Source organism: Rhinatrema bivittatum, chromosome 12 (assembly GCF_901001135.1).
Source record: "Rhinatrema bivittatum chromosome 12, aRhiBiv1.1, whole genome shotgun sequence".
Lineage (NCBI taxonomy): Eukaryota > Metazoa > Chordata > Amphibia > Gymnophiona > Rhinatrematidae > Rhinatrema > Rhinatrema bivittatum.
This window is the reverse complement of record NC_042626.1, coordinates 74999347-75024301: the sequence shown is the minus strand read 5'-3', so window position 1 is coordinate 75024301 and position 24955 is coordinate 74999347. Positions and strand designations below refer to the sequence as shown.

At 48.5% G+C, this 24955-nt stretch overlaps 2 protein-coding genes across 7 annotated transcripts in view; one reads left to right on the top strand and one right to left on the bottom strand.

Moving 5' to 3' along the window:
- Positions 1-17073, top strand: part of PNMT (phenylethanolamine N-methyltransferase) — a 39821-nt gene extending 22748 nt beyond the window's left edge. Inside the window, exons 1-3 of one of the 2 annotated variants that reach the window (XM_029573378.1) lie at positions 13399-13566; positions 15444-15651; positions 16216-17073. In XM_029573378.1, the coding sequence (XP_029429238.1) occupies positions 13413-13566; positions 15444-15651; positions 16216-16651 (798 nt within the window). In that variant the 5' untranslated portion in view covers positions 13399-13412 and the 3' untranslated portion in view covers positions 16652-17073. Of the gene's footprint in view, positions 1-13398; positions 13567-15443; positions 15652-16215 lie in introns of those variants that run through there. The other variant, XM_029573379.1, reaches the window with a different exon arrangement.
- A 600-nt stretch (positions 17074-17673) lies between these two features.
- The window catches only part of PGAP3 (post-GPI attachment to proteins 3), a 46396-nt gene continuing 39114 nt past the window's right edge, over positions 17674-24955 (bottom strand). For 2 of the 5 annotated variants that reach the window (XM_029572155.1, XM_029572156.1), the window contains 2 exons: positions 24125-24329; positions 17674-19080 (listed from right to left, as the gene is read on the bottom strand). In XM_029572155.1, coding sequence (XP_029428015.1) covers positions 19017-19080; positions 24125-24329 — 269 coding nt within the window. In that variant the 3' untranslated portion in view covers positions 17674-19016. Of the gene's footprint in view, positions 19081-24124; positions 24330-24955 lie in introns of those variants that run through there. The other 3 variants (XM_029572157.1, XM_029572159.1, XM_029572158.1) reach the window with 2 other exon arrangements.

Here is a 24955-nt window from a genome sequence, read left to right as displayed (position 1 = left end):
GAACAGCGATCCCACAATGGCTGTGCTGTAGTGGAGAGAAACTGAGATCGTGAGTACAAGCAATATATGCAGGGTTCAGGAATAGAGCCTCGTTGGTATAGTACTCACACAGCGGTCTCTCGGTATGGAGCACAGGATCTGAAGTAAAGGCAGGCCCTCGAGGAGCAAGTACCTGGTTCCAGGGAACAGCTCTGAGAGAAGTAGATGGTAACTCACAGATGATATAGGCAGCAGTGTCTTCCAGGCAGAAGAGAAGTCCAGGTAGCGAGTCCAGGAACATGGGCCCTCGAGGAGCGAGTACCGGTTCCAGACAGCGACCTGAAAGAAAAGAGAGAGAGGCCCCCGAGGAGCGGGTACCCCAAAATAGAGTAGTCCAATAGTTGAGGTAGAGTATCTAGGTACGGAGAGCGAATCCCATCCATAGAAACATAGAAACATAGAAATGACGGCAGAAGAAGACCGAATGGCCCATCCAGTCTGCCCAGCAAGCTTCACACATTTTTTCTCTCATACTTATCTGTTTCTCTTAGCTCTTTGTTCTATTCCCCTTCCACCCCCACCATTAATGTAGAGAGCAGCGATGGAGCTGCATCCAAGTGAAATATCTAGCTTGATTAGTTAGGGGTAGTAGGGGTAGTAACCGCCGCAATAAGCAAGCTACACCCATGCTTATTTATTTTACCTAGACTATGTTGTACAGCCCTTGTTGGTTGTTTTTTTTTCTCCCCTGCTGTTGAAGCAGAGAGCCATGCTGGATATGCATTGAAAGTGAAGTATCAGGCACATTTGGTTTGGGGTAGTAACCGCCGTAACAAGCCAGCTACTCCTCACTTTGTGATTGCGAATCCTTTTTTTCTTCACCCCTGTCGTTGAAGCTATGCAGGATATGCGTGAAGCATCAGTTTTTTTTTTGTTTTTTTTTTTTTTCCCCTGCTGTTGAAGCAGAGAGCTATGCTGGAAATGCATGATGTATCAGTCTTTCTCCCATGCCGTTGAAGCAGAGAGCCATGCTGGATATGCATGGAAAGTGAAGTATCAGGCACATTTGGTTTGGGGTAGTAACCGCCGTAACAAGCCAGCTACTCCCCGCTTTGTGAGTGCGAACCCTTTTTTCTTCTCCCTTGCCGTTGAAGCAGAGAGCTCTGCTGGATGTGTGAAGTATCAGTTATTCTTCTCCCCTGTCGTAGAAGCAGAGAGCTATGCTGTATATGCATTGAAAGTGAAGTATCAGGCATATTTGGTTTGGGGTAGTAACCGCCGTAACAAGCCAGCTACTCCCCTCTTTGTCAGTGCAAATCCTTTTTTCCATTTCCTCTTGCTGTTGAAGCTTAGAGTGATGTTGGAGTCACAGTAAGCATGTGTATGTTTATTGAATAAGGGTATTGTGTCCAGGCAGTAGCCATCATTCTGGCGAGTCACCCACTCTTCATTGGCGGCCTCTTGACTTTATGGATCCACAGTGTTTATCCCACGCCCCTTTGAAGTCTTTCACAGTTCTGGTCTTCACCACTTCCTCCGGAAGGGCATTCCAGGCATCCACCACCCTCTCCGTGAAGAAATACTTCCTGACATTGGTTCTGAATCTTCCTCCCTGGAGCCTCAAATCGTGACCCCTGGTTCTGCTGATTTTTTTCCTACGGAAAAGGTTTGTCGTTGTTTTCGGATCATTAAAACCTTTCAAGTATCTGAAAGTCTGTATCATATCACCTCTGCTCCTCCTTTCCTCCAGGGTGTACATATTTAGATTCTTCAATCTCTCCTCGTACGTCATCCGATGAAGATCCTCCACCTTCCTGGTTGCCCTTCTCTGTACCGCTTCCATCTTGTCTTTTTGTAGATACGGTCTCCAGAACTGAACACAGTACTCCAGGTGAGGCCTCACCAAGGACCTGTACAAGGGAATAATCACTTCCCTTTTCTTACTCGATATTCCTCTCTCTATGCAGCCCAGCATTCTTCTGGCTTTTGCTATCGCCTTGTCGCATTGTTTCGCTGTCTTCACATCATTAGACACTATCACCCCAAGGTCCCTCTCCTGCTCCGTGCACATCAGCCTTTTCCCCCCCATCGAATATAGTTCATTCGGATTTCCACTCCCCATATGCATGACTTTGCACTTCTTGGCATTGAATCTCAGCTGCCATATCTTCGACCACTCTTCCAGTTTCCTTAGATCCCGCCTCATTCTCTCCACTCCTTCCGGCGTGTCCACTCTGTTGCAGATCTTAGTGTCATCCGCAAAAAGACAAACCTTACCTTCTATCCCGTCCGTTAGGAAACCTTTGCTAACTCAATGGCTAGCAATCGCATAGGCTATTTGTATCCGGGATGCATGACGTCATCACAGGGGGAGCCCCTGAGGTTCGCGCCAAAGAAGGTACTTGAAGCAGGGCCGCATGGCGCGTGCGCCCTAAGGCAACTGGATAGCATGGCGGGAGGCAGCACCCAAGCCGGACCAGGGACGCCGGAGAGGACGGCAGGCAAACGCCGCGGCAGCCAAACGTCCGTCAACCGCAGGAGGAGTCGCCAGAGAGGTAAGGAGGGCGGAGTGGAGACGTCGGGCAGCGACAGTCGTAACAAATTGGCATCTGGTGGAAGTATCTTGGAGGAGAAGTCCATTAACGGCTATTAATCAAGTTTACTTAGGGAATTGCCACTGCTATTAATTGCATCAGTAGCATGGGATCTTCTTAGTGTTTGGGTAATTGCCAGGTTCTTGTGCCTGGTTTGGCCTCTGTTGGAAACAGGATGCTGGGCTTGATGGACCCTTGATCTGACCCAGCATGACAATTTCTTATGTTCTTATACCATCTTAGAAGCACAATCCAGATGTATTCCATGCATTAAGAAACTTAGAAGGAAGGCCAAATGATTACTGGCATGGTTAAAAGGCAAGTTGAAAGAGGCTATTTTAGCCAAAAAAAAGTCCTTAAAAAATTGGAAGGATCCATCTAAAGAAAATAGGAAAAAGCATAAGCTGTTGTAGTTCTGCTCGCGAGCCTAGCCGCGAGCAACCCCTTACCTCCTGCCTGCTTGTCTCCAACGTGCTCCATGCAGCCCCCGGACTTCCCACGCGGCTCGAGGCTGCGCTGCGGCAGAGTGCCGCCTGAACTCTTCCCCACAGCCCGGAGGCTGCCGTCTTCGCCACTCCCGCGGCCGGCCAGAGGCCGCAGCTTGTCTTCTCTTCCGCGGCCTGGTTTCCAGCATGGTCCATAGCTGGGGGTGATGCTGGAGAGTCCGGCTCACTCACCCCAGGGCAGACAGGACCTGTTTTTGCTCAGGCAGCTGCGAAGTCTGTAAGTAAGACCATTGCTGCGGATTTAGGCGCCCGTCCTCGCTGAGAAAAAAAAAAAATTATTTTTCCTCAGCAGCTTTGCAATGCCTCGCGGTGCGGCCTGCAAAGCATGTGGGGATGCGCGCGCAAAGGGTTATGTTCTGCCTGCCTTCCCGGAGGGGAAGGCACATCGGCGGAAGCATGTCTCGGACGCGAAGGGGCTCTTTGTCGTCCGAGCACTTACAGCCTCAGCCAGCAGACCCGTTCCCACTGAGCACGGGAACGGAGGCCATTTTGGCCACATTTCACGCGGCAGTGCAAACCTCGGAGGGGGGGAGGGATTTCCCCCCCCCCCTCCTCTTTCTCCGCAGCCTACGGCCCCTGAGGGGGGCTGTCAGTCAAGCAAACTACCTGAGCCGACGAAGGAGAGCCCCGAAGGGGCATCAGACTCCTCCTCCGATTCTTTCTCTTCAGATTTTGTTTTATTGTTCCATAAGGCCTTTAAGGCCAGAAGAGCAGCTTGAAGGCACTCAGGAGAAGGCCCCAAGGTTCGTGCATCTCAGGGGTCCAGTGGCTCAGGAAGGCATGGGGTCAAAATATCTCTGCCTGCGCTGGGGGCGAGGGATCCAAAGGCGAAGAGACCGCTAAGGACCTTATCCCCCTATATGTGAGACGATTCCTCCTCCGAGGACTCAGAGCAGGAAGCTCAGGAGCCTGGTGGGGCGTCTCATCAAGGAACGCATCCAGAGGAAGACCAGGATCACGGAGGTCCTCACATTGTTGAAGGAGATGACCCAAAGGTGGTCCGCTGTTCCGCAGGGATGAGTTGGGTCCATTAATTCCTGCCATTCTTGAAGAATTGGGTATTGAGACCCCTCAGGAGGATTCTCTGATGGTTTCTGTGGATCCCGTTATGGTGGGCCTGCGGGGTCCAACCAATTCATTTCCTTTTTATACCTGTTATGGACTTGTTGTTCCAGGAATGGGATACCTCTGATATGGGCTTGAAGGTCAGTTAGGCAATGGACAAGTTGTATCCTTTACCAGAAGAGGCCTTGGACCTTCTCCGCGTCCCTAAGGTGGATGTGGCAGTATCAGCAGTCACAAAAAAAGACCACTATCCCTGTGATGGGGGCGACGACGCTCAAAGATTTCCAGGATCGGAAGCTTGAGGTGCAGCTCAAAGAGATTTCTGAAGTTTCGGCACTTGGCATCCAAGCTGCCATGTGCAGTAGCTTTTCCTTAAGGGCAGGTCTTTGCTGGGTTCAGCAGCTACAACATAGTACCGCTCTAATGGAGGAAGAAGCTGTCCAAGTGGAACGTCTCGAAGTGGCGGTCGCTTATAGTGCGGATGCCCTTTACGACCTTTTGTGCACTTCAGCCCAATCAATGGTTTCAGCAGTTTCCACCCGCAGGCTTCTCTGGTTGAAAAATTGGTCAACGGATGTTTCCTCCAAGGCTCAATTGGGCTCTTTGCCTTTTAAAGGAAAACTGCTTTTTGGGAAAGACCTGGAGAACATGATTCAATCCTTGGGTGAAAACAAGGTATATCGTCTACCTGAGGATAGGCCAAAGATGAGGGGTGCATTTCCGGCTCACTCATGCTTATGGGGGAATTGGAGATTCTGTTTGTCCCGGTCTGGATCTTCTTTTCGACAGTCATTGGGAAGACAACAGTCCTGGTCCCAGTCCTTTCGAGGCTGGCGCTTCGGCAGACCAGGTGCTCAGCAGTCCTCTAGTGGACTCAAGTCCTCCCAATGATGTGAGGCCGGTCCATTCCTCTGCTCCAGTGGTAGGAGGCAGACTGTCTCGATTTTATGAGGAATGGGCCACTCTGACTTCCAACCAGTGGATCCTCAATGTGATAAGCAAGGTTACGCATTAGATTTTGCACGACACCTCCCAGATCGGTTTCTTGTCTCCCCATGCTCGTATGTCGAGAAGCGCCGGGCGGTAAAGGACACATTACAGTGTCTCCTCGACCTCGGGGCAATTGGAATGGTTCCGCTCACGGAACAGCGGAGGGGGCTGTTACTCCATTTACTTCGTGGTGCCAAAGATGGAGAGCACCTTCCAGCCCATTCTCGACTTAAAAAGAGTAAACAGATGCCTCTGGATTCCACGGTTTTGCATGGAAACTCTGAGATCCGTTATTGCATCGGTGTGAAAGGGAGAGATCTTGGCATCTCTGGATCTCACGGAAACATACCTGCACATCGGCATACGGTCCGACCACCAGAAATTACTGAGGTTTGCCATCCTAGGGAACATTTCCAGTTTCGTGCCCTGCCATTCGGCCTCGCCACGGCACCCAGGACCTTTACCAAGGTGATGATTGTTGTGGTGGCACAGCTTTGGAAGGAAGGTTTCTTCATTCATCTGTATCTAGATGATTGGCTGATTCGGGCAAAGTCGGAATTGCTTTTCCACGCGGCGGTTTGTCGGGTGGTTCAACTATTGGAATCACTTGAATGGGTGATCAACTTTGTCAAGAGTCACCTGATTCCTTCTCAGTCCTTGGAATTTCTAGGGGCCCGGTTCGATACACTGCTGGGCCGGATTTTTCTAATGCATCGCCAAGCTGCAGGAGCAGGTTTGGGATTTATTGGACAAGCATCCTCCCAGAATCCGGGATTATTTGCAGATCCTTGGATCGATGGCATCCACCCTCGAGTTGGTCCCCTGGGCTTTTGCTCATATGAGACCTCTGCAGTTAGCATTGCTTTCCCATTGGAGTCCAGTGTCGGAGCAATTTCATCTTCCACTGCCTCTTACAGACTCTGCTTGTTCCAGTCTAGATTGGTGGCTCAACTCGGACAATTTGAGCCGCGGAGTATCCCTGGAAGATTCCCGATTGGACCATGGTCACTATGGACGCCAGTCTCTCTGGCTGGGGAGCGGTGTGTCAGGAGAAATCAGTACAGGGCCAGTGGTCGAGGGAGGAAGCCCTGTGGTCGATCAATCGTCTGGAGACCAGACCGGTCAGATTGGCTCTGCAGGCCCTACAATCGAGGCTGCAAGGGAAGTTGGTCAGGATTCTGTCCGACAATGCGACCATAGTGGCTTACATCAATCGGCAAGGAGGAACCAGGAGTCGATCGGTGGCAAGCGAAGTGCAGCAGTTGATAATCTGGGCGGAACAACACTTGGTCAGCCTGGCGGCTCTCACATCACTGGGGTTGACAACGTTCAGGCCGACTTTCTCAGTCGCAACCGGCTTGATCCTGGGGAGCTCTCTCCAGAGGCATTCAATCTCATCTGCGAAAGGTAGTCCAGACCCAGCATGGACTGGATGGCAACGTTTTGCAATGCCAAGGCTCCTCGCCAAGAGCAAGGAGCGGAAGGCGTGGATGTTCTAGTTCTCGCCTGGCCAAAGAACGTTCTCCTGTATGTGTTTCCTCCATGGCCTCTCATTGGCTAGCTGCTGAGGCACATAGAATCTCATCTGTCGGAGGTGATTTTGGTAGCTCCGGAATGGCCGAGGCATCCATGGATTGCAGATCTAGTCAATCTGGTGGTGGATGGACCCCTCCGGCTATGAGACCTCTTGAACCTTCTTCGTCAGGGGCCTGTTTGTTTAGAAGAGGCAGATCGCTTTTGTCTAGTGGCATGGCTTTTGAAAGGTAGCGATTAAGGAGTAAGGGCTACTCTGATGCAGTTGTGGCAACCCTCTTGTGGTCTAGGAAACCCTCTACTTCTCTGGCCTATGCCAGAGTCTGGGGGATTTTTGAGTTGTGGTATATTGATCAGGGGGTGGCTCCTGCTGGTGCCTCGATTCTGCATATTTTGTCTTTCTTGCAGGCTGGTCTAGGTAAGGGCCTTTCATGCAGTTCGTTACGGGTTCAGGTGGTGCTCTCGGTTGCTTCCACAGTAAGGTTGCCGGAGCAGCGTTGGCGGTGCATCCAGATGTGGCACATTTTCTCCGAGGAGCCAAACATTTGCGTCCCCCGGTCAGGAACCTTTGTCCGTTGTGGAGTTTGAACCTAGTTCTCAAGGCCCTGTGTGGGGCTCCTTTTGAACCAATGAAGAAGGCGATGCTAAAAGATCTTACGTTAAAGACTGTTTTCTTTGTGGCTATTTCCTCAGCTCGTCAGGTGTCGGAGCTTCAGGTGTTATCCTGCAGGGAACCCTTTTTGACAATTACAGACACGGGAGTTTTTTTACGAATGGTTCCATCCTTCCTCCCAAAAGTTGTGTCCTCATTTCATTTGAATCAATCGGTGGAGCTCCCTTCCTTTATTGACTTGGATCGGGCCGATCCCCAGTTGAGGGACCTGAGGAAGCTGGACGTGCGTTGCATTCTATTGCGATATTTGGAGGTTACTAATAGCTTCCGTATGTCGGACCATCTTTTTGTGTTGTGGAGTGGTCACACCCGGGGGCTCATGGCATCAAGGGCTATGATTTCTCGCTGGTTGAAAGAGGCTATTGTTTCGGCATATCTGCTTCAAGGCCGAATGCTCCCGGTTGGGCTACGAGCACATTCTACCCGTTCGCAGGCAGCATCGTGGGCGGAATGTCAACAAATTTCACCACAAGAGATTTGTAGGGCGGCTACATGGAAGTCGTTGCATACCTTTGCGAGGCATTACCAGTTGGATGTCCAGGCCCCAGGCTCTGGAGGGTTTGGTGAAGCTGTGATCCAAGCGGGACTCTCAGGGTCCTACCCTAACTAGAAGAGCTCTGGTACATCGCAGGAGTCTGGACTGATCCGGGTACGTACAGAGAAAAGAAAATTGGTTCTTACCTGCTAATTTTTGTTCCTGTAGTACCAGGGATCAATCCAGACTCCCGCCCATTTTCAGTATTCGGATGATGAGAGTCCGCTTGGTCAGTGCTTCCGTTTTCTGCAGAATCATTTTCCAAATATGTTTTCTTTTTACATGTTCACAGGTTCTGTTTGTCTTGGACTTCGTGAGCAGGTTGCCTGCAGTTACAGGTTTTTTGTCCCCTGGTTTTTGCGGGGCTGTTAATTTGTTATGAGAGTTTTATCTTGTTCTGCTTTGATACAGTTAAATACTGACAAACTGTAGGTGGCACCTCAGAGTAATAGGGCAGAGTCGGTCAAAACTTCTCTGTCTCCATCTGCTGGTGGGGAGGCAAAACCCAGGAGTCTGGACTGATCCGTGGTACTACAGGAACAAAAATTAGCGGGTAAGAACCAATTTTCTTCTAATCACGTAGACTTAGGGAATAGCCACTGCGCTTACTGACATTAGTAGTATGGGATCTATTTAATGATTGGGTATTTGCCAGGTACTTGTAACCTGGATTGGCCACTGTTGGAGACAGGATGCTGGGCTTGATGGACCCTCGGTGTTACCCAATATGACAACTTCTTAAGTTGTTATGGGGAGGAAGCACGAGTATGTCAGGGGATGTGAGGAGGGCTTCTTATTCCTGTTAAGTATTAACCACAAATGCCAGTTAAGGAGGCACTAGTTGAAACTGCTTTTTCTTGTCAAATTGTTCCAAACGTTTGTGCTCTTGACTGTGCATGGAGTGCAGGGCCTGCCACAAGCAACATGGCCTCAATGCCATGGACCTTAGAGGCAGCTCCAGGACAGTTGCCATCAGGGCCCTCTGTGGTACCCTTTACTTGGGAAGCGTCAGTGCTGTACTATTTCAACAGCAGAGAAGGCCCAGCAGTACCGCAAACCCTGTTTGGTCTCTGGCTTTCCTTTCCTAGCATTGAAGGGTCCTTGATGCCTCTCCCAGGTTTTCCTGAATTCTGTTCCTGATTTTTCTTCCACTGCCTGCATGTTCCATACATCCACCACCATACATCTGAAAAACGATGTCCTTGTTATTCATAAGAACAGCCATGCTGGGTCAGACCCCCAGCGTCCTGTCTCTGTTCCTGGCAAGCCACATGAAGAAGCTCTAATTCCTGTTACTTACTCCCAGGTACAGGAAAAGCTTTCTTTAGTCTACCTGGCTATTAGTATGTTATGGACTTTTCCTCCAGGAACTTGCCTAAGCCTCATTTATACTCTGCTATGCTCACAGCTTGATTGTTCACCGAGTGAAAAAGCACTTTCTGTGATCTGATCTGAATCTGCTGGCTGTTAGTTTCATGGAGGATCCCCCTGTTTTAATATTATTTAAAAGGGTAAATAACCATCCTTTATTTACGTTTCATTCCACTCATGAGTTTGTAATTTTCTATCACGTCCCTTTCAGCCTTCTCTTCTCCAAGCTGAAGAGCCCTGGCCTGCGCAGCCTCTCATCTTAGGAGAGATGCTCCATCCCCTTTATCATTTTTACCTTCCTCCTCTGCACCTTCTCTACTTCTGCTCTGTCTTTCTTGAGGTGAGGCGACCAGAACTGTACCCAATACTCAAGGTGCGGTTGTACCATGGCTCGACACAGAGGCACTATGATATTCTCCTTTTGGATCACTTCTAATATTCTATTAGATTTTTTGACCACTACCATGTACTGAGCTGAGGATTTCAAGGTCTTGTGCAGAAGGACTCACAGGCCCTATTCCTGGGAGGTGACTCCCAGTACAGAAGCCAGCATTAATGTGCTTCACTTTCCTTTTGTCCACATTAAATTGCATCTGCCATTCAGTTGTTCCAGTCTCCCAAGGTCCTTCTGCAGTTCCTGCCAATCTGTTGCTGTTTTAACAACTTTGAATAATTTTGTATAATCTGCAGATGTGATCACCTCTCTCGTTGTTCCCTTTTCCAGATCACGGATGAACATGCTAAACAGCACAGGTCCCAGCACAGACCCCTGGGGCACTCCACTAACGACCTTTCTCCATTTGGAGAACTGACCATCTAGTCCTACCCTCTGTTTCCGGCCTATTAACCAGTTCTCAATCCACAACAGAACACTGTCCCCTATCCCATGCCTTTGTAGTTTCCTGAAGTCTCTCACGGGGACTTCATCAACTGCCTTCTGAAAATCCAAATAACTATATCAGCCGGCTCACCTTTATCTATATTTACTAGGGATGGGCTTTCCTTTGAAACATTGTCTATATAATTTCATGTAGATAGCTGTATAATCTGTAATGTTACATTTGTTATATTATATTATACTATATATTATAGTTACCATGGTTATCTTATACATTTATATCATGTATCCTATATCATTATTACCTTATATCTATTATAATATTATATTATACTTTATATCATAGTTTATTCAACTGCTCCTCCTACCATTGTTATCCTATACATATGTATGTATGCTATATAATTTGTATAAATTATATGGCATATATATATTATCTTTTAGATATTATTAAGCATTATCTCATATACATTTTTATGCTACTGTTTTCTCCTCTCTCTCTCCATCTTCCAAGTTCTTGAAACCCTCGGTGATGAGCATAGCAGAGTATAAATGAGGCTTAGGCAAGTTCCTGGAGGAAAAGTCCATAACATATTAATAGCCAGGTAGACTAAAGAAAGCTTTTCCTGTACCTGGGAGTAAGTAACAGGAATTAGAGCTTCTTCATGTGGCTTGCCAGGAACAGAGACAGGACGCTGGGGGTCTGACCCAGCATGGCTGTTCTTATGAATAACAAGGACATCGTTTTTCAGATGTATGGTGGTGGATGTATGGAACATGCAGGCAGTGGAAGAAAAATCAGGAACAGAATTCAGGAAAATTAGGTTCAATGTAACCTATCTCTTCTCTCACCTCCTCCAGTGGCATCCGTGCTACGAGTAATGTTAAAGTTCTCACTACCCATGTTTGATGTGAACCGATATGATATCCATCATGAATGTCGGTATAAAAAAGGTTTAAATAAATAAACAAAACAACAAAAATAGCAAAGTAATTTTGTATAGTGCCTGGTTATGTATTTAAATTCTTAAGCCCCACTTCTATTGAAGCAGTTGTGCTAAGCGGGTAAACATAAAAACATACAGAAAACAAAACAAAACCAAACTCACATAACCACTAAGGCAGGGGAAAACATTGCCCCATTTCTAGGAAAAGGCCTTTAAACTATTTGCAAAACTTCCATGTCTGAAACTGGACGCAACTCACTGGGCAGCGCATCCACAGAGCAGGACCAATGACAGAAAAGGCCCGAGCTCAGGTGTTGCTCTTACCATTGCCAAAAAGCGGAGCCTATCCTGTTGGCATAGTGAAGAATCCTGAACATGAGTGAATGGAAATCAAAAATATTACTCTATGGAAAAATGGGAAAAAATGAGAAGTGTGTTTGGATCAAAGATTGTTAATGAAGCAAGACCTTGTTTACAAACTTGACTTTGATGTCTGAATCTGACTTCTGTATTCGTTAAGGATATGTGTGACGGATGAATGGACAGAGATTGGTATTAATGCTATTAATCTGTGGAAAATTACTGAAGCAGGTTATGGTCAGTTACTTCTATAATTAATTGCACATTTGGCGTTTGTGAAATTTCACGTGTCTGTGGTTTTTGTTACCTCTTTTAAAACTGCTTCAATAAAGAAATTTAACAAAAAAAAAAAAAGGCCCACGCTCGAGTTTCCTGAAGTTGAACTTTTCAAATTAATGTGCACAAAAAATGATACTTAAATTTCAAAACTAAATAATATAAAATGAAATGAAAGAAAAAAAAATCCCCCCAAAATGAAACAAAAGCAAAATGAAATAAAATGTGTTACCATGCACACCCCTAGGATTTACATCTTGAAAAAAAATAGGTTTGTAAGGCTGAAACCATGTTGATTATTCCCCATTAAGTGGCATCTTTCGTGAGTCTTCCACCTCATTACTTGACCCCTTGTTTTTGAATTTCTCCTGTGCATTATTTCTCCCTTTGAGGTATTTGAATGAATCTGTCGAATCCCCCCATCTCTCCTCTACTACTGTCTACATGTTTAGGATTTCAGTTGCCTCTCTCAGGATTGCCTCCAGCCTGGCCCTGTCCTTATGGAAGTATCAACCTCCAGAACGGGACAGGATATTCTAGGTGAGATCCCACCAATGCCCTGTACAGAGGAATTATTGCCATGCAGCCTGGCGGAGGTCACGCCGAAGGGCCATTGATTCCTCTCTCCCCACCGCTGACTGGGCCTGCAGAAAGAGAACAGTAGAACCCCAGGCCATGACCATCTCCTCTGCCTCCTGGGGTCTCGATTGGAACTTTGAGCCAATGTCCTGTACGATTCAAAGAGCCAGCGAGGCCCTGTGAAGTAAAGGATTACCAGCGCAAAGCAGAGCCGTTCTCCTACGCCTCCTAGCCCAATCCGTGGTGGGGAGAGGGGGAGGATCAAGGAGGGTGACAATGGGCTGAAGAGATGTAAGGGAGATCAGATGAGAGGGGGGAAAGGAAGTGAGGCTGTATAGAGGCCAAAGAGAAGGAAGTAGGGGTGGGGGAGAGAGCAGAGAGAGAAAAAAAGATTAAAAAAATTATCTGAAACCAAAAAAGGAGAGAAGGCAAGAAAACTAAGGGTAGAGTTGTGTGGCAGTGGCACGTGGCCCCTCTTCTTGCTGCGATTCTGGACACGTTTCTCTGTGCATGCACCCCAGTGCACCAGGCCTGCAGTCGCTAACATTAATGTGGGACTTTAGGGGAGGTTGTCAGCGCAGCCACCAAGAAGTGGCGTGTTCTGGTGCGCCTCGCCTGTTTTGTGGCACTGAGACGGCATTCATGTCCCGGGCAATGCAGTGCTCTTTCTGTGCACTGCCCGGCATCCCCTCCTGGGGTTGTAGAGACAACACAGGACAAACCTTGTCAGCTAGTTTCCCTGCCCAGGAATGGCTCTGGATCTTTTCTTATTATGAGATGTGGCAGACGGACAGCAACTGGATGTGGGGCCATTACATCTCCTTTGAACAGTTTCTGCCAAATGCTCAGGAGCTCTTATAAACAGTGGTTGAAGGTCACAGAGCCCCCTCCTCCATGTAAATAGTTGCATGCCAATTACATAGAAATCTTTGTAAAAAAACAGGGGGGTGGAGGGGAAAGCAGAGAAATAGGATTAATCTGCCCACTCCCTGCAGGTAGCAGGACCTTCTATCTGATTTTCAGGAGTTAAGTGGAGGGGCAGTCAGAGAAGCACTAACTGAATTGAACAATTAGTGCTCAGACATGCCGAGAGCATGCTGAGCAGCCTTTAAATAGAGGGGCTGGAGAGCTGCACCCTGAGAGACTCTGCACAGCTCCCTCCCAACATGAGCAGCATAGCTGCAGTGGGGGAGAGCTACCAGAAATTCAACCCCCGAGCATATTTGCAGAATAATTATATGCCTCCTCGGGCAGACTTCAGCTCCGATGACTTTGTGGTGCCCTGGAAGCTGCGCTGTCTGGCAGAGGCTTTTAGGACAGGTGAGCAGTGTCTGCGAGTCTGGCTCTGGGTTTGTGGGTTAGGATGCAGAGGTGTGCGGTAGGCAGGTATACGAGCATATGTGTATATATAGATATCCATGGCAGGGACAGTTGCATGGACTGCTTCAAGAGACAGGTACACAAATGGGTGCAAGTCAGGGTACAGAGATGGCAGTGTCTGTGTGGTCATGGAAGGGTGCACAGGTGTGTGCATATCAGGCTGTAGGTATAGTTCTGTGTATGGGTCAGCAAACAGTTGTCTGCATAGGGTGTGCAGGGATGAACAGGGAGGAGAGATGGTTACATGCAAATATATCTCATGCATATTCATTGTGACTATCCTGAAAATCCGACTGGGGGGGGGGGTGTCCCCCAGGACAGGATTGAGAACTGCTAATCTAGAACAAACGATCAAGTTATAACATTCATGGGAGAAAGATACAGAAGGAAATATTCTTCACAAAAACAGTGGCAGTTGCATGAAACAGCCTTCCACTGTAACAGACTTCAAGAAAGCGCAGGCTAGGCATCAGGGGTAGGGGGATGTTGAATAAAGCTTGGAATAAGTACACAGGATCCTTAGCTGTAGGGGACGGGTAAAGCCTGGGATAAGCACAGAGGATCCTTAGCTGTGGGGGCGTGAGAGGTAAAGCCTGGGATAAGCACAGAGGATCCTTAGCTGTGGGAGAGTGAGGGGTAAAGCCTGGGATAAGCACAGAGGATCCTTAGCTGTAGTCGAGTGAGGGGTAAAGCCTGGGATAAGCACAGAGGATCCTTAGCTGTGGGGGAGTGAGGGGTAAAGCCTGGGATAAGCACAGAGGATCCTTAGCTGTGGGCGAGTGAGGGGTAAAGCCTGGGATAAGCACAGAGGATCCTTAGCTGTGGGTGAGAGAGGGGTAAAGCCTGGGATAAGCACAGAGGATCCTTAGCTGTGGGGGAGTGAGGGGTAAAGCCTGGGATAAGCACAGAGGATCCTTAGCTGTGGGCGAGTGAGGGGTAAAGCCTGGGATAAGCACAGAGGATCCTTAGCTGTGGGGGAGAGAGGGGTAAAGCCTGGGATAAGCACAAAAGATCCTTAGTTGTGGGGAAGTGAGGGGTAAAGCCTGGGATAAGCACAAAAGATCCTTAGTTGTGGGGAAGTGAGGGGTAAAGCCTGGGATAAGCACAGAGGATCCTTAGCTGTGAGGGAGTGAGGGGTAAAGCCTATGATAAGCACAGAGGATCCTTAGCTGTAGGTGAGTGAGGGGTAAAGCCTGGGATAAGCACAGAGGATCCTTAGCTGTGGGGGAGTGAGGGGTAAAGCCTGGGATAAGCACAGAGGATCCTTAGCTGTGGGGGAGTGAGGGGTAAAGCCTGGGATAAGCACAGAGGATCCTTAGCTGTGGGGGAGTGAGGGGTAAAGCCTGGGATAAGCACAGAGGATCCTTAGCTGTGGGTGAGTGAGGGGTAAAGCCTGGGATAAGCACAGAGGATCCTTAGCTGTAGGGGAGTGAGGGGTAAAGCCTGGATAAGCACAGAGGATCCTTAGCTGTAGGGGAGTGAGGGGTAAAGCCTGGGATAAGCACAGAGGATCCTTAGCTGTGAGGGAGTGAGGGGTAAAGCCTGGGATAAGCACAGAGGATCCTTCGCTGTGGGGGCAGTGAGGGGTAAAGCCTGGGATAAGCATAGGGGATCATTAGCTCCGGGGAGTGAAAGGTAAAGCCTGGGATAAATATTGAGAATCCTTAAGTTGCAGAGCATACGAGGTAATGCCAAGATGGGCACAGATGATTCTCAGCAGCACTAAAGCCAGAGATCACTTAGAGCACTCAGTATGGTGGTAGGTGGTACAGCCTGGATGTCTTATCTGCCATCAGTCTCTTTCTGTGTTTTATCAGGCAAGGTTCACGGCCACACAATAATAGATATTGGCTCGGGACCCACCATTTACCAGCTTCTGAGCAGCACTGACCACTTTGAAGAGATCATAATGACAGATTTCCTGGAGGTGAATAGAGAGGTGCTGAGGAAGTGGCTGCAGGCTGAGCCCAATAGCTTTGACTGGAGCCCCTACATCAAACACACCTGCAGCCTGGAGGGCAAAGGGTGAGTAGCATGTTGGGGAATCATCCTCTTTCTCTGTTCCCAAGTCTGAATGTTTACTATCCCTTACCATGCTGAGAAACTCCATCATCTCTGGCTATTTTGTATGTCACACCCACTATCTAGTCATGTATGGGCACAGCCTGTGGCCCAGTCAATCTGACACTATTCATCAGCCCACATGCCTCACTTCATGCTTCCCCAAGGGATTCATTCAGGAGCTGGCGGCCGACTAGTGCTATGTCCAGTCCAGAAAGCCCCAGCCATGCACTATGTGAACTTCACTGAATCCCTTTAAACATGCAGGTCTAAGCAGGAAGCCATGTATTGTAAACAGCAAAGGGCTGATGGCCTCCTTCATTCAGTACTTCATTACCCTTCACCCATCAGAGAGGCAGCCAGCCACACATGGATAGTCTGTGTGCTTTACCTTCCCCAGGACGAGATGTAATCAGAGCATAAGCCCCTCCTGACCCAGGGCATGTTGTCTCCTACTCCCATCTACTGCAGGGCACTGGAGAGTTAACCCATGCACCTGAAGCGCAGCTCATTCCTCTCTCTTTTCAGTGAGCACTGGAAGGACAAGGAGAGGAAACTGCGCGAGAAGGTCAAGCGTGTCCTGCCCATCGACATTCACCAGCTAAAGCCACTGGGCTCGGCGGTGACCGAGCCCGTTGATGCTCTGGTATCCACCTTCTGCCTGGAGGCTGCCAGCCCAGACCAGGAGAGTTTCCAGCAAGCCCTGGAGAATGTCACCACGCTGCTGAAGCCCGGGGGCCACTTCCTGATGATCGGAGCCCTGGAGGAATCCTTCTACCTGGCAGGGGAGGCCAAGCTGCTGGTGGTGCCAGTGACAGAAGAGGAGGTGAAAGAGGCATTCACCAAAAGCGGCTACAAAATTTGCGACTTCCGCACCTACGTCATGCCCTCCAGCCTGAAAATTGGGGTAGATGATGTCAGGGGGATATTTTTTATGCATGCACAGAAAAAACGAGCAGGATGAGCCCAGGCAATGCCACAGCACGCTACCCTCCCCACTGAAGCAGCCCCTGCCCAGTATAAGCCCGGCACATTATCCATGCTGAGGGCTCAGCTTTCCAGAACCCCAGTCCTTTCTTTCAAGTCATCTCAATGCATGGCATTGCTTTTCATATTATTGGCATGCTGCAAAATGTACTTTAGCTTCTTTTTCCTCTGAAATAAACCAAAATGGATTTCTCCCTACAGCCTACTCCCAGTCTGTGTGCTGGTAGCTCCGGCTGTGATGCGACAGTAAATCTACACAGATCTTGGATTGTTTTAGCATACGTACTTCTGTTCTGTAAGGTTTTTATGTTTGTTTCTTATGTGAACCACTTTGAACATGGCCTAAGTGGTATAGAAATTGGTTTAATAAATAAATAAAGATGATAAATGGAGATTTAACACACGGTGAGGGGTATTTGCTTCCTTTCCCCCCTCCCCCCTCAAAAAAAATAATGGGGCAGATTAAGTAATTGACTGATGGCTGCATCCTGCCCCCGGCACAAAGGCAAGTGCCAGAGTGCTTTGGAGAGCACTACTCCCGTCCTCCCACAGGGGGCAGGAAAGCACCGTGCAAGCAACAGGTGGGAGTGACCCAGAGCACAGCCCACAGTTGGGGGGGGTTGATGGTTGGATTTAAAGAATTTAACTTCATTTACAAGGTGACAAGGCCACATGAATGTGCTCCATCCATTTCGAGTCTGCTACCCAAGTGCTTCTGTTGAAATTAATTTTTTTTTTCACCAAGATCATTGGGGAGGGGCACTGAGCTGATCCACAGGGGGGATGGGGAAGTGGGGGCCTGCTCCTCTGTGAGCGACTGTGTACACGAGCAGGGGGGTCTTCTGCCAGTGAGACTATTCTGACATAGCTTTGGCCATTCCCAGGCTGATGTAGTGTCCAAGAAAATCCAGAAGTGAGACAATGCTGAAATAAAACAGACAACAGCATAAAGCTACACACCCTGAGGAGGCAGTCGGGGGAGAAAAAGAGGACCTCAGACTGATCACAAGTAATTTATTCACTTTCCAGAAGTGTACAGGCAGCCTGGCAGAGAGAATGCACTTTTGTTTAGTTAACAAAACCTTTAAAACAAATTTGGCAAGACAGCTAGAGAGAGAGAGAGAGAGAGACTCATTCCATCCCCCAAACTAGCCCTCATTCTCGAGAACAGCCCTAATGAGCCACCCAGCCTCCAGCTCTAATAAGCAGGCTGAGAAGGGCTGTGCAAAATCCTGCTTCTGCATCCCTCCCCCAGACTACTGCCCTCTAAGGAAAGGGCAGTGAACCCTCCCCTTAGTAACCATCTCTTAAAAGTACTCCCAAAATTGTCATGGAGGGGGACTTTTTAAAAGAAAAGTGAATGGAGAGACCATGGACTGTTTCCTAAGAGGTTTTCTAACAGGCCCAGGGATCTGATCTGTAAGCCAGGCTCTGTGCATGGCCAGCCCAGCATAACCCTGAGAAGGGGCACAGTAAAATAACTCCTGGTCTCAGAACCAGGCCTGCACCAGGCAGACAGGGATGTCGTCTCTCGCAGTGTCTATGAACACTTCCTAGCCAAGGACGCCACCTGCTGTTATCCCAAGCACACTGCAGCACAGGCCTGGGCTGCCTGCTCTCAGGGTACACACGGTATCAGATCATCCATGCTCCTGCTACTGCTGCTGGTGCTGCCTTGCATAATGCATGGCCATAAGCTCTTCCCCTCCGTTACAAGGACAGGGAGCTTTATCCCAAAATGTCCCAAGTACTTAAGAACAGCTTGGCTGCAGGAGCAGCAAGGCAAGGCATTCAGACATCTTCATACAACTGCTCCAATGCATAATTTTGCTTTCTCCCCCCAAATACCCTTTCCAGGTCTGATAGCACACGCCCCCCCCCCCAAAAAGCCAAAGGAGGCCCAAGGACCACTTTTCTGGATCATACAGCAGAAATGTTATTTTTAGCAGCTCACCATGGTGGTAATTCTGTTCCCATTCTGTCAATTAACATGATGTAAGGCACACTCCAGCAGGCCAGGAGATACATTATCTGTGCACTTTTACAGCTGCAGCAGTGCTGTGCTGTTACTGAACCTCATCACAAGCTAGGAAACAGCTGGGAGAGGAAGGATGCCATATCTACAACTTATTCTTTATACAGTAACGGCCTAAAACAAAACAAAAAAGTCAAATGATAAGAGGAAAGTGCATAACAATCGCCAGCTGCCCAAAGGAAGCTACAAAGGATCTGCTCTCTCCACACAAGAGGCCTGAGCAGTGCAGGAATGGGGGCTGCCTGGCCCCGGTACCACACTTTGATGCGGGGGCAGAATCCATGTGTCCCAGGCACCATGCTTGGCTTCAGTCTATTTTTACATCAGAGGGATTCACCTTCAATAGGTAGCGGCTGTCATCCACCAGAAAACTACAGCAGGGAAATAAAAAGGACCAGATTTAGGAATTCAGGTGCCACAGTTCAGGATTCATGCCAGCACCGCCACAAGCCCCATAACACACACAATCCACATCACTGGCCTTTCTGGCATCATTTAGTAGGACACTGATAGTTCAGGGAGAAGTAGAGGACATTTCTGGCCCTCACAGGAGAAAGTTTAGACACAAGCTCTGAAATAATTCTTAGATTGAGAAATTACTACTCACCTGGTAATTTCCTTTTTCTTAGACCAGACAGATGAATTCAGGACCAGTGGGTTATGCACCTCTACCAGCAGATGGAGACAGAGCAAAGCTGACATCACAGTACATGTACTCCTGCCGTGACATCAGCCTGCCAGCATTCTCTTCAAAAGCTAACTGGGGGCAGACTCAAACACTTGATTAACAACAGATAATCATTTCAATACTCAGCCACCAGGAAACACTGAACTCAGACAAAAAACACATTAACACTAGTCTAGGGACTGGAGTAACACTTATGAGTAACTCCTGGAGCACGTGGTCCATAATACGAGGGGAAGAAACTGAATTCATCTGTCTGGTCTAAGAAAAGGAAGTCATCAGGTAAGAAGTAACTTCTCATTTCCTAGGATCCAGAGAGATGAATTCAGGACCAGTGGGGTGTACCCAAGCTACTCCCAAATAGGGCCGGGAAGCTGTCTGCAGTCCTGTCAAATCCGAACGTGCAAAGGCTGCGTCCTCCTGGGCCTGCACATCCAGACAATAATACCTAGCAAAGCTGTGTAAGGAGGACCACATCACAGCTCAGAAAATGTCGTTGGGAGACAAAAATCTAACTTCCGCCCATGACACTGCCTAAGCCTTAGTGGAATGAGCCCTAACCTGAGTGGGCAATGGCTTCTCAGCAGTCACATAAGCAGCCGTGACTACCTCCTTAATCCAGCGAGCTATTCTAGCCCACGAGGCTGGCTTTCCCTGTCTAGAACTGCCATGAAGGCCAAACAGGCGATCCGACTTCCACAAAGGCTCAGTAATCTCTAGATACCTGACAATGTGTGTCTTGACATCCAAGGGTCGCAACAGACGATACTCCTCTGTATATATCTCTCTCTCTGTCCAGAGAAGGCAGGGAAATGGACTGATTCAAGTGAAACTCTGAGACCACTTTTGGCAAAGAGAAAGGAACAAAACGCAGCTCGGAAATGACGTGCAGAATAAATTGCTATAAGAAACACCGTTTTCAAGGTCAGTAACTGCAAGGAAAGGCCCTGCATTGGATGAAACGTAGGGCCCGTCAAGAAATCCAAAACCAGATTAACTCTCCACAAGGTACCAGTAACCGCACGGGAGGACAAAGATGTTTCACTCCTTTCAAGAAACAGACTACATCGGGATGAGCCAATAAGGATTCACCACACACCTGACCTCTGAAACAGAAAAGAACCGCCACTTGTGCCTTAGGAATTAAGAGCCAACTCTTTATTCAACCCATTCTGCAAAAGTCCAAAATGAGCAGGATCTTAACCAAATGAGGAAGAACACCTCAATCTTCACACCAAACCCGCACATAGGCTAAGGAAGTGGAAAAAACTGTCTTGCTCATAGCAAGGTGGCAAGCACCACAGAAGAATAGTCAAGCTTAAGCAAGCGAGCCCTCTCAAGGACCATACCGTAAGACAAAACAGAGTAGGATCTTCAGGAAGAACAGGTCCTTCCTGCAACAGACTCCCGTGCACCGGAAATCGGAGGGAGGAATCTACCAGGAGCCAATGCAGATCCACATACCATGGTCTCCTGGGCCAAACTGGTGCCACCAAAAGCACCATCATCCCTCTGTGACCCCTGACCCTCCAAACCATTCTGCCCAACATGAGCCATGGGGGAAAGGCATCCAGCAGCTTCTCCTCCGGCCTTTCCTGCACAAGTGCATTGATACCCAAGGACTTTGGATCTCTCCTGTGACTGAAGGATCGAGAAACCTTTGCATTGCAAGAAGTTGCCAGCAGGTCTAGAAATGGAAGGCCTCAGTGATCCACTATCAGCTGAAAAGCCTCGTCCAACAATACCCATTCTCCTGGGTCCAGACTCTCCCTGCTGAGAAAGTCTGCCTCATGGCCGTACCTTCTGCCCCCCCCCCCCCTTTTTTTTTTTAACTTTAAAATCACAGATACAAAGGCAAAACACTCATACAGGGATATTTCCCCGATTCCAGGGCCTTGCAGACAGAGGCCTCAGAGGCCCTGAGGGAACCAGTCCCCTGGCTTTCAGGGCCCCCGGCACGATGTGGGCAAGCACAAGGCAGGGGTTCCCAACCTCCCCACCGGACACCCAGCTCAACCTGAGGGATGGTCCTCCAAGGAGCCTAACACCTCAGGGAGCTTCCTCTGAAATTCTCCTACTTCAGTTTCGCTCTTTCTTAATCTCAAACTGCAGGTCTGCACCTCTACCATCTGCTGGAGTCAGAGAACAGCCTGGCAGGGTGGCACTCTCTGATATGTAGCAGTGCCTCTAAGGTTTGTTTCTCTGACTCCATCTGCTGGTAGGGAGGAAATACCCACTTGTCTGGACTGATTTGGGTTTATTCAGGAATGGGATTTTTCTTTGGCTCAGACATGGGAGCTGCCACAAGTTCTCCCAGCATCTTCAATGTCTGGGAAATCAGAGCCGGTAGTTCATCTCTATGGAAGAACCGCAACATAGTCCTATACGGCTCCAGTCCTGCAGGAATTTCTCCATCCTCCAGAGAGTCAGGATCGGCCTCATCATCAGTGCCATCTGCATTCCTATTGGGAGGAGCAGCTGCCAATCTGTGTACTCTGGCGCTTAACAGTAGTACCAGGATTGGATGGGGCGCTTGCAAACCTTGAAAAAAATTCTACCCAAGAAAAGGCAGAAGGATCCATGCCAAAACCAGAAGGCACCTGTGCTGTGCCCACTGATGAACCAGTTAAGGGAGTTCCAAGGTCAGGCGTCCCTCGTCTTTACCTAGGCCGTCGTCAAGCTGGGAGAACCAGGCTTAGTAAAATCAGAGGAAGATAATTCTCTTTGAGCCTCTAAGCAGTGCTGGCACAAGTTAGAGGGCACGCCAGGCTGAGATGCCCGAATATGACAGGCAGCAGAGGGAAAAGCGCTTCGGTTTCTTAGCCACAGGCACCATCAGTCTGTCAGTACACTTAACGGGTGACTGAAGGTGTACCTCCAGCCGAATTCACACTGTAAAATTTAGGTGCCCAGAATTTAGGCATTCTAAGGCTAGGCGTCGTAAAACTAGACGCACTGCCACCCTCTACAGCACATAACCAATGCGACCCAACTTGTGCGCACCGGCAGTGCACGGTGGGCACACGGAAGCCGCTATCACCTGGCACCCAAGCAGGCATTCCAAGTAAGCATCCAAAAACTGGGTGCACAACGTGGATCCCAGCCGAACGCATCTGCATGAAAAGAGCAGCCTAACGAGCAGGAAATAGCGTGCGAAAACGCCACCACATAGGTAGAGGACTCACAGCCTCCTCGCTTATAGAGAATAGCTATAAACTGCTCTACCGTTGGCATTACTGCCCAGAACGCCTACACAGAATGTACCCTTCGTCCCCAGATGTCTGCTGGAAGGGCTGTCAACAGAAGGGCACATACTTTCATGCCTACTGGACCTGCCCTTATATGCAAAGCTATTGGCATCAGGTTCTTCACTGGGTAGCACTTTTATGTAATACAAGTTCTGGGTATTCTGCTGCTCAGGTACCACTAAACGTATCAGGGCCCTTGGAAGTCCTGCAGGTCTCATACTTTGTTTTCGAGGCTGCGAGATGGGTTCTTGCCCAGAATTGGCGGTCGCCCAAACTTCCACAACTGAATGAAGTACAGCGGAAGGTTTCCACCATCTATTGGCTGGGGAAGATCACTGCTTGCAAAAACAGGCCTCTCCTTATCTTTCAGAAGACGTGGGCACTGTATGAACTATGCGAGTGAGGGGGGAGTCGCTCCTTCATGTACTCTCTTATGCAGCTGGGGGAAGCACGGTCGTGCCGAGACACTGATTCCAGCTGCCATGCTTAATGATTAACCTTAGATTTTACAGCGAGAGGGAGGGGTGGGGAGGGTTAAAATGCGGGAGTTACTGATTACGAAGAGGTGAATCACAACTTGGGATATGTTCAATGTTTTTATTTTTATTATTATTAAGATGGCCACTTGGCTGGTTGATGCTATGTACCTTGCATTGGTTGGACATACTTTGCACATTCACTTAATCCAATCAGTATGTTACAGTTGCATATTCAACTATGATATTGTTTATTTTGTATATTATACTCCTAATAAATAGTCAAATGGGAAAAAAGAAAACGCCGCCGCAGCCTACAATGTGCTGCAGAGAGAAAAGTCTTACAGTGGGGCCCAGCACACTCGAGCTGCTCAACCCACCAGTCTGCCCAAGTCCCTTAACCTCCCTCGTGAGCAGGAACGAATGTCGGCACAGCGCACCAAGCACAGACACTGGAGGAAGGGAAAAGCCTTACAAACAACCCTTCTACTCTGTCTCTCTTTTTTTTTTTTTTTTTAAACCTTCTTATCTGAGCTCAGTCTTTCCCGGCTAAGTACAGAGAGAGTCTCCGCTGCGGGCTGAGAAGGCATATACCGTCACCGCTGTGCTCGACTTCCTGCAGCCACTGCCTTTCAATTGTTTTAACAGCTAAGTCCACGCCAGCTGAAAAAAAACCCTACCGGCCCAAGGCACTCATCTGAGGGACCACAGAAATCACTCGGGAATTCTCAACTGTGGAAGGGACCATTTGGTATCACCGCAGGAGAGCGGGGGCAAATTTATTTCCTCAATTTTCTTTTTTTTAAAATGAAGCAATCCCCAGTGGGGAGATGCACATCCACCTTCTGTTGGAGATGGAGAATACTGGCAGGCTGATGTCACTGCAGGAGTACAAGTACCGTGATGTCAGTTTTGCTCCGTCTCTATCTGCTGGCAGAGGTGCATAACCCACTGGTCCTGAATTCATCTGTCTGGGTGCTAGGAAATCGCCCTCTCTGTTGCCCACCTGTAAAACAGGACGTGCACTGGGACAGTGCTCAGGTGCCAAAGAGCGTGAGCATCAACAACCCAAAGAAGAGGGGGAAAGTCAAGGAGTTCCAGCAGAGCCAAGGCCTGGAGGAGCAGTACGACCACCTCACACTTCCAAACATAAGGCAGGTACAGCTGGTTTCGCACACACCAGCCCAGCCACCACAGGAGATTAACCAGACCTGCAATGGAAAAGCCAGGTTAGCCAGACGTGCAGGGCAAGACCACAGTAACAAGCAGAGAGGGTGCAAGGTCCAGTGACAGTCAGAGAACTGCACCCCAGGCACAAACACCTTTCTCGCAATAGGCCGATCTGCAGGTGCTGTGTTACACAGTTGGAAAGAAAAGTCATTTCTTGAGAGGAGCATGTGTGCATCCGTCAGGCCTGGGCCAATTCCACCAGTGCAGTCTTCAGACCCAGAGCCAAGCAGCAAAGGCAACTTCACTCTTCCTGCTCCTCCCCCATGGCCGAGGGTGAAAAGGGAAGTCAAAGCAAAACAACCTTAAACAGTTTCTCACTCTTATTTATTTATTGATTGTTTTTGTTATACCGAGTTTCATGATAGGCATCACATCAACCCGGTTTACAAATAACAAGGAGTGTAAAGCATAACGTAACGTAAAAAACAATATTTTCAATAAGAACCTTGAACTTTAAATACAGTGAATCAGAAAAAGGGAGAGGGAGAGTTACAAAAAACAAGGAAAATAAACTTGGGATGGAAGGGGAGAAATTGAACAGCACAATATTTACATTTCAGCCTATTGATACATTAGAATAGCAAGTGAAAAAATAAGACTATGAAAC